Source organism: Rhinopithecus bieti, unplaced genomic scaffold (assembly GCF_001698545.2).
Source record: "Rhinopithecus bieti isolate Rb0 unplaced genomic scaffold, ASM169854v2 scaffold_39705, whole genome shotgun sequence".
Classification (NCBI taxonomy): Eukaryota; Metazoa; Chordata; class Mammalia; order Primates; family Cercopithecidae; genus Rhinopithecus; species Rhinopithecus bieti.
The window spans coordinates 533,761-546,245 of NW_016816813.1; the positions used below are offsets into that span (position 1 = coordinate 533,761).

At 42.7% G+C, this 12,485-nt stretch overlaps 1 protein-coding gene across 1 annotated transcript in view; it reads left to right on the forward strand.

Annotated features, from left to right (window-relative positions):
• EXPH5 (exophilin 5) overlaps positions 1 to 12,485 on the forward strand; it is a 92,927-nt gene that overhangs the window by 69,094 nt on the left and 11,348 nt on the right. The window contains 1 exon segment of the mRNA XM_017855287.1: positions 4,260 to 4,308. Coding sequence (XP_017710776.1) covers positions 4,260 to 4,308 — 49 coding nt within the window.

Consider the following 12,485-nt stretch of genomic DNA (forward strand, 5'->3'; position numbering starts at 1 on the left):
AAAAAAAAAGAAAATTCCCTATGGCAGAATGGATATAGGAAGGTGAGTTATGAGGCTGGAAAGTATGCAGGAACTAGATCATACAGGGCTTTATGAATGCAGAAAAAAATTTCAACTTTCACCTGAGAGCAAATGGAAGTCTGCAGGGAAGTGGCATGATTCAGTTTATATGGATCACTCTGAATAAAGCATAGAGGATTGGTTGGATTGGGACAAAAACCTGTACACAAAGGACAGTTAAGAGGTTATTACAGCAAAAAAGCCAAAAGATGATAAATGTCTTACTAGGGTAAAGTCAGGGAGATGTTAGAGATGTGGATGGGTTTGAGAGGGATTTCTGAGTTTGAATCAACAGGATTTGTTGATTAGGTGGATAGGAAGGACTGCAATGGAAGGAGGACATAGATTCTGTTTTGGACAAGTAGGATCTCAACGGCCTGTGGTTATCCAGGTGGAGGTCCTCCTCAGTGGGTAAAGTGTGCCCCACCAACACTTGGGGGGAAATCACCCAGGGTTCCAGTTAGAAAAGGATATTCTTGAGCTCCACTCAACTCTATTGAGTGAGAATTTCCAAATGGTGTCTGTAAAGGTGTGGAAATGAGAGAATATTTAATGGAGGTGGAATTAATTTGACAAGTCTAGAGTACAGGTACCTGTGGAAGAGTGGAATGTGAGCAGATGAGACTTGAAGGGTACTGGATTATCCAGGAGTGTTTGCCAGGTTAAAGAAAAGCCTTATGTCATGTTAAGATTTTGATTTTTAAAATTTTCTTAATTTTTTGTATTTTTAGTAGAGACAGAGTTTCACCATGTTGGCCAGGCTGGTCTCAAACACCTGACCTCAAATTATCTGCCCACCTCAGCTGGGATTACAGGCGTGAGCCACTGCGCCTGGCCTCATTTTAAGATTTTGGATAATACTTTATTGTAAGATTTTTAGGCAGGGGATTGATAAGATCAAATTTGCATTTTAGACAGATCTTTCTATTGCTAGTGTGAAGGATGGAGAGGAGTCCAGAAGAGAAATTGTGAAAGTTGATGCTCAGGCAGAATGACTGGAGATGGAGAAGTGGGGATATATGTGAAATATCTCAGATACAGCATCAATAGGACTTATGTGTAAATGCAGAAGACAAGGTAACTTAGTATTCCTTGAAATGACCAAGTCCAGGGGGCTTTTACCAGCATAGTTTTAATGATACCACTGTTGCTTTTATTGACTCTCTAAGTGGAAACTCTTCACATCAGAAACATAAATTAACTTGTGGGAAGGCCTGGGAGTGGGTGCAGAGACTCTGGCCCCCCAAAACTGCTGAGTCCTATACTCTTCTACCCAAATCCATAGGAGCACACGCAACCATGGCACTCTTAGGCAAGCATGTGTCCTTCCACTCGCTGCACACCCTCACATTTGGTGGTAGCATCCCAGCTGTGCTCCAGGCACCCTCTGGTCCTTTAGCTGCATCTCCCTCACACCTGCTATTCTCAGAAACCTGCTCCTGCTGCCTTCACTCCAAATCAGAAGGGGAGCCTGGTGAGCTGGTGAATGTCAGACTGTGGGGAAGCACCGTGAGGGCTGTAGCCCAGCAGAATTCCAGAAAGAACCTTCACAGTCTGGCATGTAGTCCTGGCTCCAGGCATATTGGATTACTTGCCAGTCCCTGACCTCCCTTGCGGTGCCCCCATGTCCAAGCTTTTGCTCAGGCTGTTCTTTAGCCTCTTGTACCACTTCCACTGCCATCTTCCTATTGCCTTCCCTGTTTGTCCCAGGAAGTGCTTGCTGGCTCGCCCCTCTGCATTTCCCATGCATTTTACTTACACCTCTTCATCGTCCTTATCAAGCCTTGACTTAGGTTTTGGCTCTTTACATATCTGCTGTTTCCTAAAAGCTCTCAGAGAACAGGGTCCCTATCTGAGCCATATTTGTTTCCTCCAAAGAGCTCAACATAGTATGTAGAGTGTGGGAGGAAAACAGGCTCAATAAATGAGTATGGAAAAAAAGAATAAAAATAAAAGCAGTATTTAACTCCTAGATATTATTAGTAGATCCAGTATTTCAGAGTTATATGGAAACATCCATAGTTTTCATTTCAATTTCTGCTAAACTCTGAGCTAAACTGTAAAATGCATGTGGTTATCTTAAGGATATAAAATTATTTCATCTCCCAGGTTTTATGTTCAACTTTTATGAACCATGGAGCAGCTAGAAGTTTGAATGGACAACCGTGCCTTGCCACTTTTAACTGATCTGTACCTAGAGACCCAGTTTCTTTAACTCTTGATCCCCATTACTGTTCTGTCAGTGGAGGAAAGGGCCTGATTTCATACAGAGCACTCAGTCATTATGGTCTATTAAATCTTTTTTTTTTTTTGAGACAGAGTTTTGTTCTTTTTGCCCACGCTGGAGTGCAATGGCGCAATCTCAGCTCTCTGCAACCTCCACCTCCTGGGTTCAAGCAATTCTCCTGCCTCAGCCTCCTGTGTAGCTGGGATTACAGGCACCCGCCACTGCACCTGGCTAATTTTGTATTTTTAGTAGAGACGGGGTTTCTCTATGTTGGTCAGGCTGGTCTCGAACTCCTGGCCTCAAGTGATCCACCTACCTCGGCCTCCCAAAGTGCTGGATTATAGGCGGGAGCCACCACACCTAGACAGTCTATTAAATCTTGAATTCAGACAGAGAACCCCTTGGCATAAGACTATAGATTTAAAAGATTATGCCAGACGCAGTGGCTCATGCCTGTAATCCCAGCACTTTGGGAGGCTGAGGTAGGAGGATGACCTGAGCCCAGGAGGTCAAAGCTGCAGTGTACTGAGATCACACCACTGCACTCCAGCCTGGCTGTCAGAGTGAGATCCTGTCTCAAATAAATAAATAAAAGATTAAAATTTATCTCAGTTCTGCGCCTAGGTCTTAAATTTGTCACCTTCTCATTGAATTTGAGAAAGCAACACAAATATTAAAAGAATACGTGTTCACAATGAGAACACCTGGACACAGGAAGGGGAACATCACACACCGGGGCCTGTCGTGGGGTAGGGGGAGCTGGGAGGGATAGCGTTAGGAGATATACCTAATGTAAATGATGAGTTAATGGGTGCAGCACACCAACATGGCACATGTATACATATGTAACAAACCTGCACATTGTGCACGTGTACCCTAGAACTTAAAGTATAATAAAAAAAAAAGAAAAAGAAAAAAAAAGAATACTTGTTCACTCCCAAAATGGTTTCCTAATAAGTCAGGCATCTTTATAGAAGTAAACATCCTAAAGCAATGTTCGTTGTGGTGGTGGTGGTTTTTTTCTCTTTTTTAGAAACAAAATTATCTTATGTACTGTTAAATCTGGTCATTACTTAATTGCTCTTTAAAATAAAAATGCAAAGAAACAGAAAATTTGTTTCCCATTAGGAAAAAAAGTCAGCATGCTGTGCTGGGTAAGAAAGAGGGCTCTGACCAGGCACCATGTCTCACACCTGTAATCCCAGCACTTTGGGAGGCCGAGGCAGGCGGATCACCTGAGGTCAGGAGTTCGAGACCAGCCTGGCCAACATGATAAAACCCCATCTCTACTAAAAATTAGCCAGGCGTGGTGGTGGGCGCCTGTAATCCCAGCCACTTGGGAGGCTGAGGCAGGAGAATTGCTTGAACCCAGGAGGCGAAGGCTGCAGTGAGCCGAGATTGTGCCACTGCACTCCAGCCTGGGCGACAAAGAGCAAAACTACGTCTCGAAAAAAAAAAAGAAAGAAAGAAAGAAAAGGAAAGAAAGAGGGCTCTGGATCCAGACAGCCTTTACCCATCTCCTAGCTCAGCAACTAACTGTGTATTCTGACTTCTCTGTACCTCCATCTTCTCATCTGTAAAATGGGAGTAGCCATAATGTCCATCTCAGTAGAGTGAAGTATCTAAATGAATTAACATGCACAAAGATCGAGCCTGACACAGAATAAACAGTGCAACAAACATAGCTATTATATTTTATGTGTTATGTTGTGCTCAAATGCAAATCCACTAATATGTAATTTTTTCTAGGCTACCTGAGGGACAAAGATGTAAAGCATTGATTCTAAGCAATCATAGAATACGGTTTCTATTTTTTTTCAATAATGCACTAACGAAGAAACATCTTTCTACAGTGAATTAGAAATAGATCTTCTCAAGATATCAAAATCTAATGGCAAATGTGCTGTTGATTTTTCCTCCTGGTAAAAGTTAGGCTCTTCTTCAAAGAAATCATTTCAAATTATTTCCACAGATGCGACGGCCACGCAGGACCTCCCGTGCCTGTGAGGGGAGCTGCTGTGGTAAGTAACCAGATAACTACCAGTTACTCTAAGAAATTCAGAATATATGTCATCCCAGGGTGGCTACATATTTAAGTAGTATTCCCCTCGGCTCAGTTTTAAATTTATTTTAGAAGCTTGGATTTCTCCTCAATAGTTCAAATTTTCCGAATAATATTTGGCTTCCAATTGACTTTGGTACTGGAATTCTCCGCCAGGAAGGAGTAAGGCCATCATGTTTCTACTCACGCCATCAGTGGCATCTCTGATATTTTACCACGTGTTGCTCCTGTACAGCCCTGAGGGATTGGGCAGAGGAGGTGGCCAGAGGAGGAGCCACAGCCACGTTTCCCAGCCAGGATGGGTCTGGACCAGAACCTTTCTGAGTGTGGTTATCATTTGTACTCAAAGAGGAAGCCACTCATAGGTGAGATGCAGGAACAAGTTTGCATGAGGGTTGACCCAGAGAGACGCATCCTCAGAGGCTAAAATTTAAATTTGTCACCATGTTCAGATGCTGACAAGATAAAGAAGCTTAAGAGTTCTGTTTCTGCTTTTTCATGGTCATAACTTTTGATCTGCACATGCCTGTGTCTTCCTGTGTAACTCATATGGTTTGGAGGTAAAAGAAATGGAGAGTTTTGGAAGGCACCTTTAGGAAGGTTTTGAAAGCGTGCAGGAGGAGAGCAAGTATATTTATCAGTGGATCGAAGCCTTAGTACTGGGACCTCTCTTTTTCTTTCTCTCTGTCTCTCTTTCTGCTCTCTCTCTCTCTCTCCCTCTCTCTTTGCAAAAAGCACGAGGTAAAATTCTGGTGAGGAGGAGTGCATTAAACAGAGGGTCTTTTATTTTTTTTTTTTTGAGACAGTTTCTCACTCTGTCACCCAGGCTGGAGTGCAGTGGTTCGATCTTGGCTCACTGCAACCTCTACCTCCAGGGTTCAAGCAATTCCCCCGCCTTAGCCTCCCAATTAGCTGGGATTACAGGACCGCACTACCATGCCCAGCTATATTTTTAGTAGAGACAGGGTTTCACCATATTGGCCAGGCTGGTCTTGAACTCCTGGCCTCAAGTGATCCTCCTGCCTCAACCTCCCAAAGTGCTAGGATTACAGACGTGAGTCACCGTGCCCGTCTGGAAACAGAGGTTCTTTACACCCCTTCTTTCTGGATAACACTGATCCCTATTTTTCTCCTCCATATGCCTCAGCCCTAACCATGACACCAGCATTAAAAATTGCTACACTCTAATGTAGAACTTGCTGTCCTCTAGGCACTTGACATAGATCATTTCATTTAATCCCCAGAGAAACTCTATAAAATAGGTACTATTATTCTCCCCCATTTAAAGATGAAGAAATTGAGGTTTAAAGAGTTAAAGATCACACTTGAGGTCACCCTGGTAATAGACTCAGGATTAGAAAGCCTGGGTTTCTGGAACTCCACAGCGGGAAGTCAGTAATGCCAGCAGCTCCTCAGCTCTGATGCCCTGTTTGCACATGGACCCTAGTTGCTCGCCACCTGCAGAGACTCTGCTTCAGCTGAGCAGTGGACTGAAGTGGCATGACCTCCCCATCCAGCTTTGCTCTCTGAGAGGACAGAGCCCTGCTCCAGGATGCTTCTGTACAGGATGCTTCTGTACAGGATGCTTCTGTACTCTTGATTCTCCTAGGGCAAGTATTCAGATTGACCATCCTCTGCCATTTGAGAGCCATGGGGTCTGAAGCAGAAAAGGCATGTAAAAAGAAAGGCAAATGCCTGAAAGAAGTGGAGCTAATTTGAAGTTTTGGTGATTTGAAAATCCAGTCTAGGGATTAATAGACATCTTACTTTGACAGTCCTGATTCCCACTTGCATGTAACCATTTCACTGCTTGGAGCATGTCAATCTAAAAGGCAAGAGCTAGGCAAATAAGTGAAATGGAACCCAGTGATTGTTGCTCCCCATGAATAGCTATTATGAAAAGGAAGAGAGAGGCTGGGAAGAGTGGCTCATGCCTATAATCCCAACACTTTGGGAGGCCAGGGTGGGAGGATTGCTTGAGGCCAGGAGTTTAAGATCAGCTTGGGCAACATAGTGAGACCCTGTCTCTACAAAAAACAAAAAGTTTTTAATTAGCTAGGTGTGGTGGCGCACACTTGTAGTACCAGCTAATCAGGAAGCTGAGGTGGAAGGATCACTTGAGCCCAGGAGTTGGAGGCTGCAGTGAGCTATGATTGCATCACTGTACTACAGCCTGGGCAACAGAGAGAGACCCTGTCTAAGACAGAAAGAAGGAACGAAGGAAGGAAGGAAGGAAGGAAGGAAGGAAGGAAGGAAGGAAGGAAGGAAGGAAGGAAGGAAGGGGAGAGAGAAAATAATGAAAGGAAAAAATAATAAAAGTACTATCTCTAAATTTTTTAAGTACTATCTAAAATAAGCCTTCTGCATGACATGTAGATTTCTCTTACTTACTCAAGGAAGTTCTAGCCCCTCAACCCCACAGAGAGCCGGAAATTGACCACTGATGCCATAGCGATTCTCCCCAAGATGTGAGGTGATGAGCGTCTCATCACTTGGTTGGTAGCCTGGCAGGAGTGGTACAAGCAGATTCCACCATTTCATGGGAAGTTGTATTATATTATTAGATGATCTTCCACTTAAAAAAGAAGGAAGCTGCTACTTAAACATTTGCCTAAGCTTAAAAGAAGCAAAAGAAACACAGAAATTTCAGAAAACATAGAAATTTTAGAGCTAGAGAAACACTTAGAGATCATCTAGCCCAGGGTTTCTCTCAACCTCAGCACCACTGACATTCTGGACTCCTGTGTATTGCAGGATGTTTGGGAGCACGTCTGGGCCACTTGACTACTCCTTATCCCTGAACAAACTCTGGCTACTGTCCAGTGATACTGCCAGCTCTGTACCCTTAGGAACACACCTCCAATGTGGCACTTCTTACACCGGGCTCTTTGTCCAGATTGGTGTGAGCTCCTCAGGCAGGGCCTGTGTATTAGTTTGTTTTCATGCTGTTGATAAAGAGATATCCGAGACTGGGTAATTTAAAGAAAAAGGGGCTTAATGGACTCACAGTCCCATGTGGCTGGGGAGGCCTCACAATCATGGTGGAAGGTGAAAGTCACATCTTACATGGTGGCAGACAAGAGAGAATGAGAGCCAAGCTAAAGGGGAAGCCCCTTATAAAACCATCAGATCTCGTGAGACTTATTCCCTACCACGAGAACAGTATGGGGGAAACCGCCCCGTGATTCAGTCATCTCCCCCTGGGTCCCTCCCACAATATGTGGGAATTATAGGAGCTACAATTCAAGATGAGATTTGGTTGGTGACACAGCCAAACCATATCAGCCTGTGTACCCCCACTGCCTGGCACAAACTGAGCACTCAGTAACTGAAAGAAGAAATGAATGAGTGGTTTTAAGCTGCAGCTACATCGGTGGATATGACCTGTGCTGGAAAACAGACATGGAACAAATTCAGGAACACCTTGAAAAATTAATTTGTTGATTTTACCAAGGCATTTGATAATATCAGTGAGTTTAGGCTTCAGCTCTGACAGCTGTTCTACAGGTTTGGCTGCCCTAGGAAGTTCTCAGGTACTCTAAGGCTACTCTATGACAGAGGTTTGTTTGTCTAGTCAGGTCAGAATGGCAGACAATATCAGTAGAGTGAATTGGAGTTGTGTAAAAGGCCTCATTTTGTTCAGCCTATTTTATGTACCATGTAACTGAGATCCTGAAAGCCAGCATTTTGCAACTGGCCTCTCATCCTGTGGGATACTTCTCTACCTCATTTGGCTGCCAGCATCGACAGGAGTCCTCCAGGAAATTCTCTATAACCACAAAAGAATAGTAGCAGCAACAGTAAGGATTATTAAGTGCTAGACATCATTCTAAATGCATCATAGCTATTAATATTAATTCACCCAATTCTTACAGCAACCCTATGCAATGGGTATTGTTACTGTTGCTGTTATTTTCCTTTCACCAAGAAAGAAACTAAGGTACAAAGAGATTAGATAACTTGCCCAAAGTCATATAAATATTAATGGGCAGAGCCAGGATTGGAACCTATGTAGAGCTCATGGGCTTAACCACTATGCTGTCCTGCCTCCAACATGCTTTTCTGAATCCTAATATTACAAATCTTCAGTGTCTCAATTTCTGTAATAATATATACTAGTAATCTTATATAATTACTTTTCTTCATTTTTTGAGATGGAGTCTCACTCTGTCACCCAGGCTGGAGTGCAGTGGCACAATCTTAGCTTGCTGCAACATCTGCCCCCAGGGCTTAAGCGATCCTCCCACCTCAGCCTCCCAAGTAGCTGAGACCATAGACATGTACCATCAAGCCTGCTAAGTTTTTGTATTTTTGGTAGAGACAGGGTTTCACCATGTTGCCCAGGATGGTCTTGAACTCTGGAGCTCAAGCGATCTGCCTGCCTTGGCCTCCCAAAATGCTGAGATTACAGGCGTGAGCCACCACACCCAGCCTTATATAGTTAGTTTTCTACCTTGGTATATCATAAATCAGTTCATAACTATGTGCAAAGTATCATGCCATATATAATGAAAGGCATGGAATGTCTCAGACAAGGTTCCTTTCTTCAGAGAGTTTACCATCTAACTAAAGATATGTACATTAGTGAAATAACAGTAAAAAAAAAAAAAAAAAAAAAAACATAATGGAAAGAAGAGGGCTTGGGATCCGATCATATGAGTATGAGTAGCCAGTGCCACCATATAGATTATTAATGTAACTTCAGTAAGGCACTTACACGAGATACAGTTTCCTCATCTGAAAAAATGGGAACGATAATTCCTAGTTAATTCATAAATTTGTTATAAGGATTCAGTAAGAGAGGACAGTTTTAAGTATATTAAAAATAAATGAGTAATTTTGTTCAAATACAAGAAAGTTGGAGGCTGGGCTTGGTGGCTCATGCCTGTAATCCCAGCACTTTAGGATGCCAAGGTGAGAGTGGGTTGCTTGAGCCCAGGAATTTGAGACCAGCCTGGGCAACACAGCAACCCCATTGCTACAAAAAATTAAAAAATTAGTCAGGTGTGGTGGCAAACATCTGTAGCCCCAGCTACTGAAGAGGCTGAAGTGGGAGGATTGCTTGAGCAGGGAGTTTGGGGTTACAGTGAGCTGTGATTGCACCACTGCACTCCACCCTGGGTGATGGAGCAAGTCCCAGTCTAAAAAAAAAAAAAAAAATTGGAAAGGATTTGTGTTTGAACCTCCTCATCCTCTAGGCCAGGGATGGGAAATAGGCTTCACCTTTTATGACAACTCCAAAGCATGGAGCATTATTTTGAGGGGGCTTCTGAGTCTAAAACTGAGCCCTGATGAGGATCAGTCAGTGTCTGCTCTGGGCCCTGGAGAGATTTACTTCTCTTCTAGGTCATAAGAAACTTCAGGAGCCTCCCAGCAGCTCTATGGTCTGTGTTTGGCTTCAGAGAATGCGAGAATGCCTGCTACAGGGATGTAATGCACTAATAAGCCAAGAGCTGCAAAACTTGATCATGAGGAGAATGAGGTATTTCAGCATTGGCTCTGGAATCTGACAGACTAGAAATGAACCTCCTCCCCTGACCAGTGTGACCAAAGGCAAATGACCTGACCTCTTGAAACCTGTTTTCTCAAAGTAGGGATAATAAGAATACCAAATCCACAGGGTAGTTAAAACTAAATGAACTGAAGTAACTCACATAAAGCCCTTAACACATTGCCTAGAATAATCAATGTTTAGTTGCTGCTGCTAACACAATAATAATATCTCACACATAGCTTAAATAAAAATTAGGAGTCTATAGGGTAGTGATAGTTTTCAATCTTTATGTCTGATACCTACTATTGACTAACAGTTCCTTTTTTTTCTTTTTAAATCACTAACGTCACCCTTGAAGAGTTACAGTTGAGTGTAAATGAAACCTCAGTATTTTCTCTTGTTAGCTGTATAATTTACATTTCTGTGTGTTGAAAGCATCCTGAACATGTTGTTTGAGTAGGGTAGGTCTTGAAGTAGAGGGTCTGGGCGAAATAAAACCAGAGGAAATTACACTCAGGGTCTCTAGAAGGTAGTAATTCTTCCCAATCTAGAGAGGGTCATCTCTTCACATGACCCCTCAGTTCATGTACTTTTCATTTCACTGTAAATTATCATTACAAAGGCATGTGATTCTGGGGGCCACAAGGAATGTACTGGTCTACATACATAGAGAAAAGATTGTTTGGGTGTTAAATGGTCGAGAATGCCTGCTGTTCTCTTAATCAGATATATCTACTTTGCACCAACTACCAAAATTGAAGATTTGAGAAGAATGGATTTATAAGATCTGTAATGAATTGTTATTATCACTAACAACAATTATTGATGTAGGGTAACCTCTGAGTTGGACAGACAAAAGGGAACAATTTGATGTAGGGTAAAAAGAATTGACTTTAACCGATCTGATTTCTCAAATGATTAGTTTGAGGTTTTATTACCTCCAATCAGTATCCCATTATAATTGTGTTTTGCTTTTAACATTTGTTTACTTCTGAATTTTATGTTAGTATGCTAAATCATATTCAATGACCAATAAGTTATCATGGGAGCACTCCTTTCTTATTAATAAATCTCCTTTGTGAGTAGTCAACCGTGGCTTGCTCATAGAACTGAAAACCATAGGTCAATGAAATTTGGGCAGGTTTCTGTAGGAAATAACTGACCTAGACCTTGAGAAAGAAAACAAACAGGAGTGAAGATACAAGGTCGTGAGGAACGTAGGGGTGAAGAGAACCAGCGCCGTGGAATCTGACAGACCTGATATGGAGAAATTAAGAAGTTGGAGCTTTGGAAAGGATCGGCGTGTGGTCTTAGGCTTGAAAGACGAGATGAAATGTATTGGTGAAGGTCAAATAGAAAGGGAAATTTTGAGGTGGGGGAGAGGGATTTAAGAGGCAAGGACTGGGTAGCAGAGTGAGCTGAAAATAAAGACTGTAAAGGGAAGTGGGTGAGTGTAGGATGAGTTAAAGTGCAGTCATGAGTGACAGAGCCAGTCTGACAAAGGAAATGCAAATGGAGTTTTGGCACAAGAAAGTGAAGGCTTGGGAGTGGATAATGTTTGAAAGGTTATGAAGACAAAAGCTTGAAAGTAGGGCAGTGATTAGATTTTATGAAATTAAGATGAATATTTGTTAGTAAAAAATAATAATAATAATAGCTGGGCGAGGTGGCTTACGCCTGTAATCCCAGCACTTTGTAGGGCTGAGGCAGGAGGATTGCCTGAGGTCAGGAGTTCAAGACCAGTCTGGCCAATATGGTGAAACCCCATCTCTACTAAAAATACAAAAAAATTAGCCAGGTGTGGTGGCATGCGCCTGTAATCCAGCTACTCGGGAAGCTGACGCAGGGGAATTACTTGAACCAGGGAGGTGGAGGTTGCAGTGAGCCAAGATCGCACCACTGCACTCCAGCCTGGGCGACAGAGCGAGACTCCACCTCAAAAAAAATAAATAAAATAAATAATAATAATAAAGGAAAACAAATTTAGTTCTATATCATTCTCCTAAATCCTTTCATTGAAAACTAGCAATAGGTTTTTTTTTAAGCCATTTATTATTTATACAGTCATACTCTTGAGAGCCTTTGTTTCAGAACTATCAGATCAGCTCCTTATGGCTGTCTGAGGGATTCTACCATTCTAGATCAGCAGTCCACAACCTTTTTGGCACAAGGGACCCACTTCATGGAAAACAACTTTTCCACGGAAAGGGCTGGTGGATGGTTTGGGAATGAAACTTCCACTTCTGATCATCAGGCATTAGATTCTCATAAGGAGAGCACAACCTACATCCTTCGCATGCGCAGTTCACAATAGGGTTCGCCCTCCTGTGAGAATCTAAGGCCTAATCCTGGGGCTAAGGTGACTGGAAGCGGAGCTCAGGAGGTAATGCTTGCCCCTTACCCAACACTGTGCGGCCTGATTCCTAACAGGCCACAGATCAGTACCAGTCTGTGGCCCAGGGGTCAGGGACCCCTATTCTAGATGACCTCTAATGGAAACCCATTTTTTCCCCTAAATCCTCAGGTTCACAATTTTTTTTTTTTAATTTTATTTTATTTCATATATTTTTTTGAGACAGAGTCTCCCTCTATCTCCCAGCCTGGAGCGCAGTGGTGTCATCTTAGCTCATTACAACCTCTAC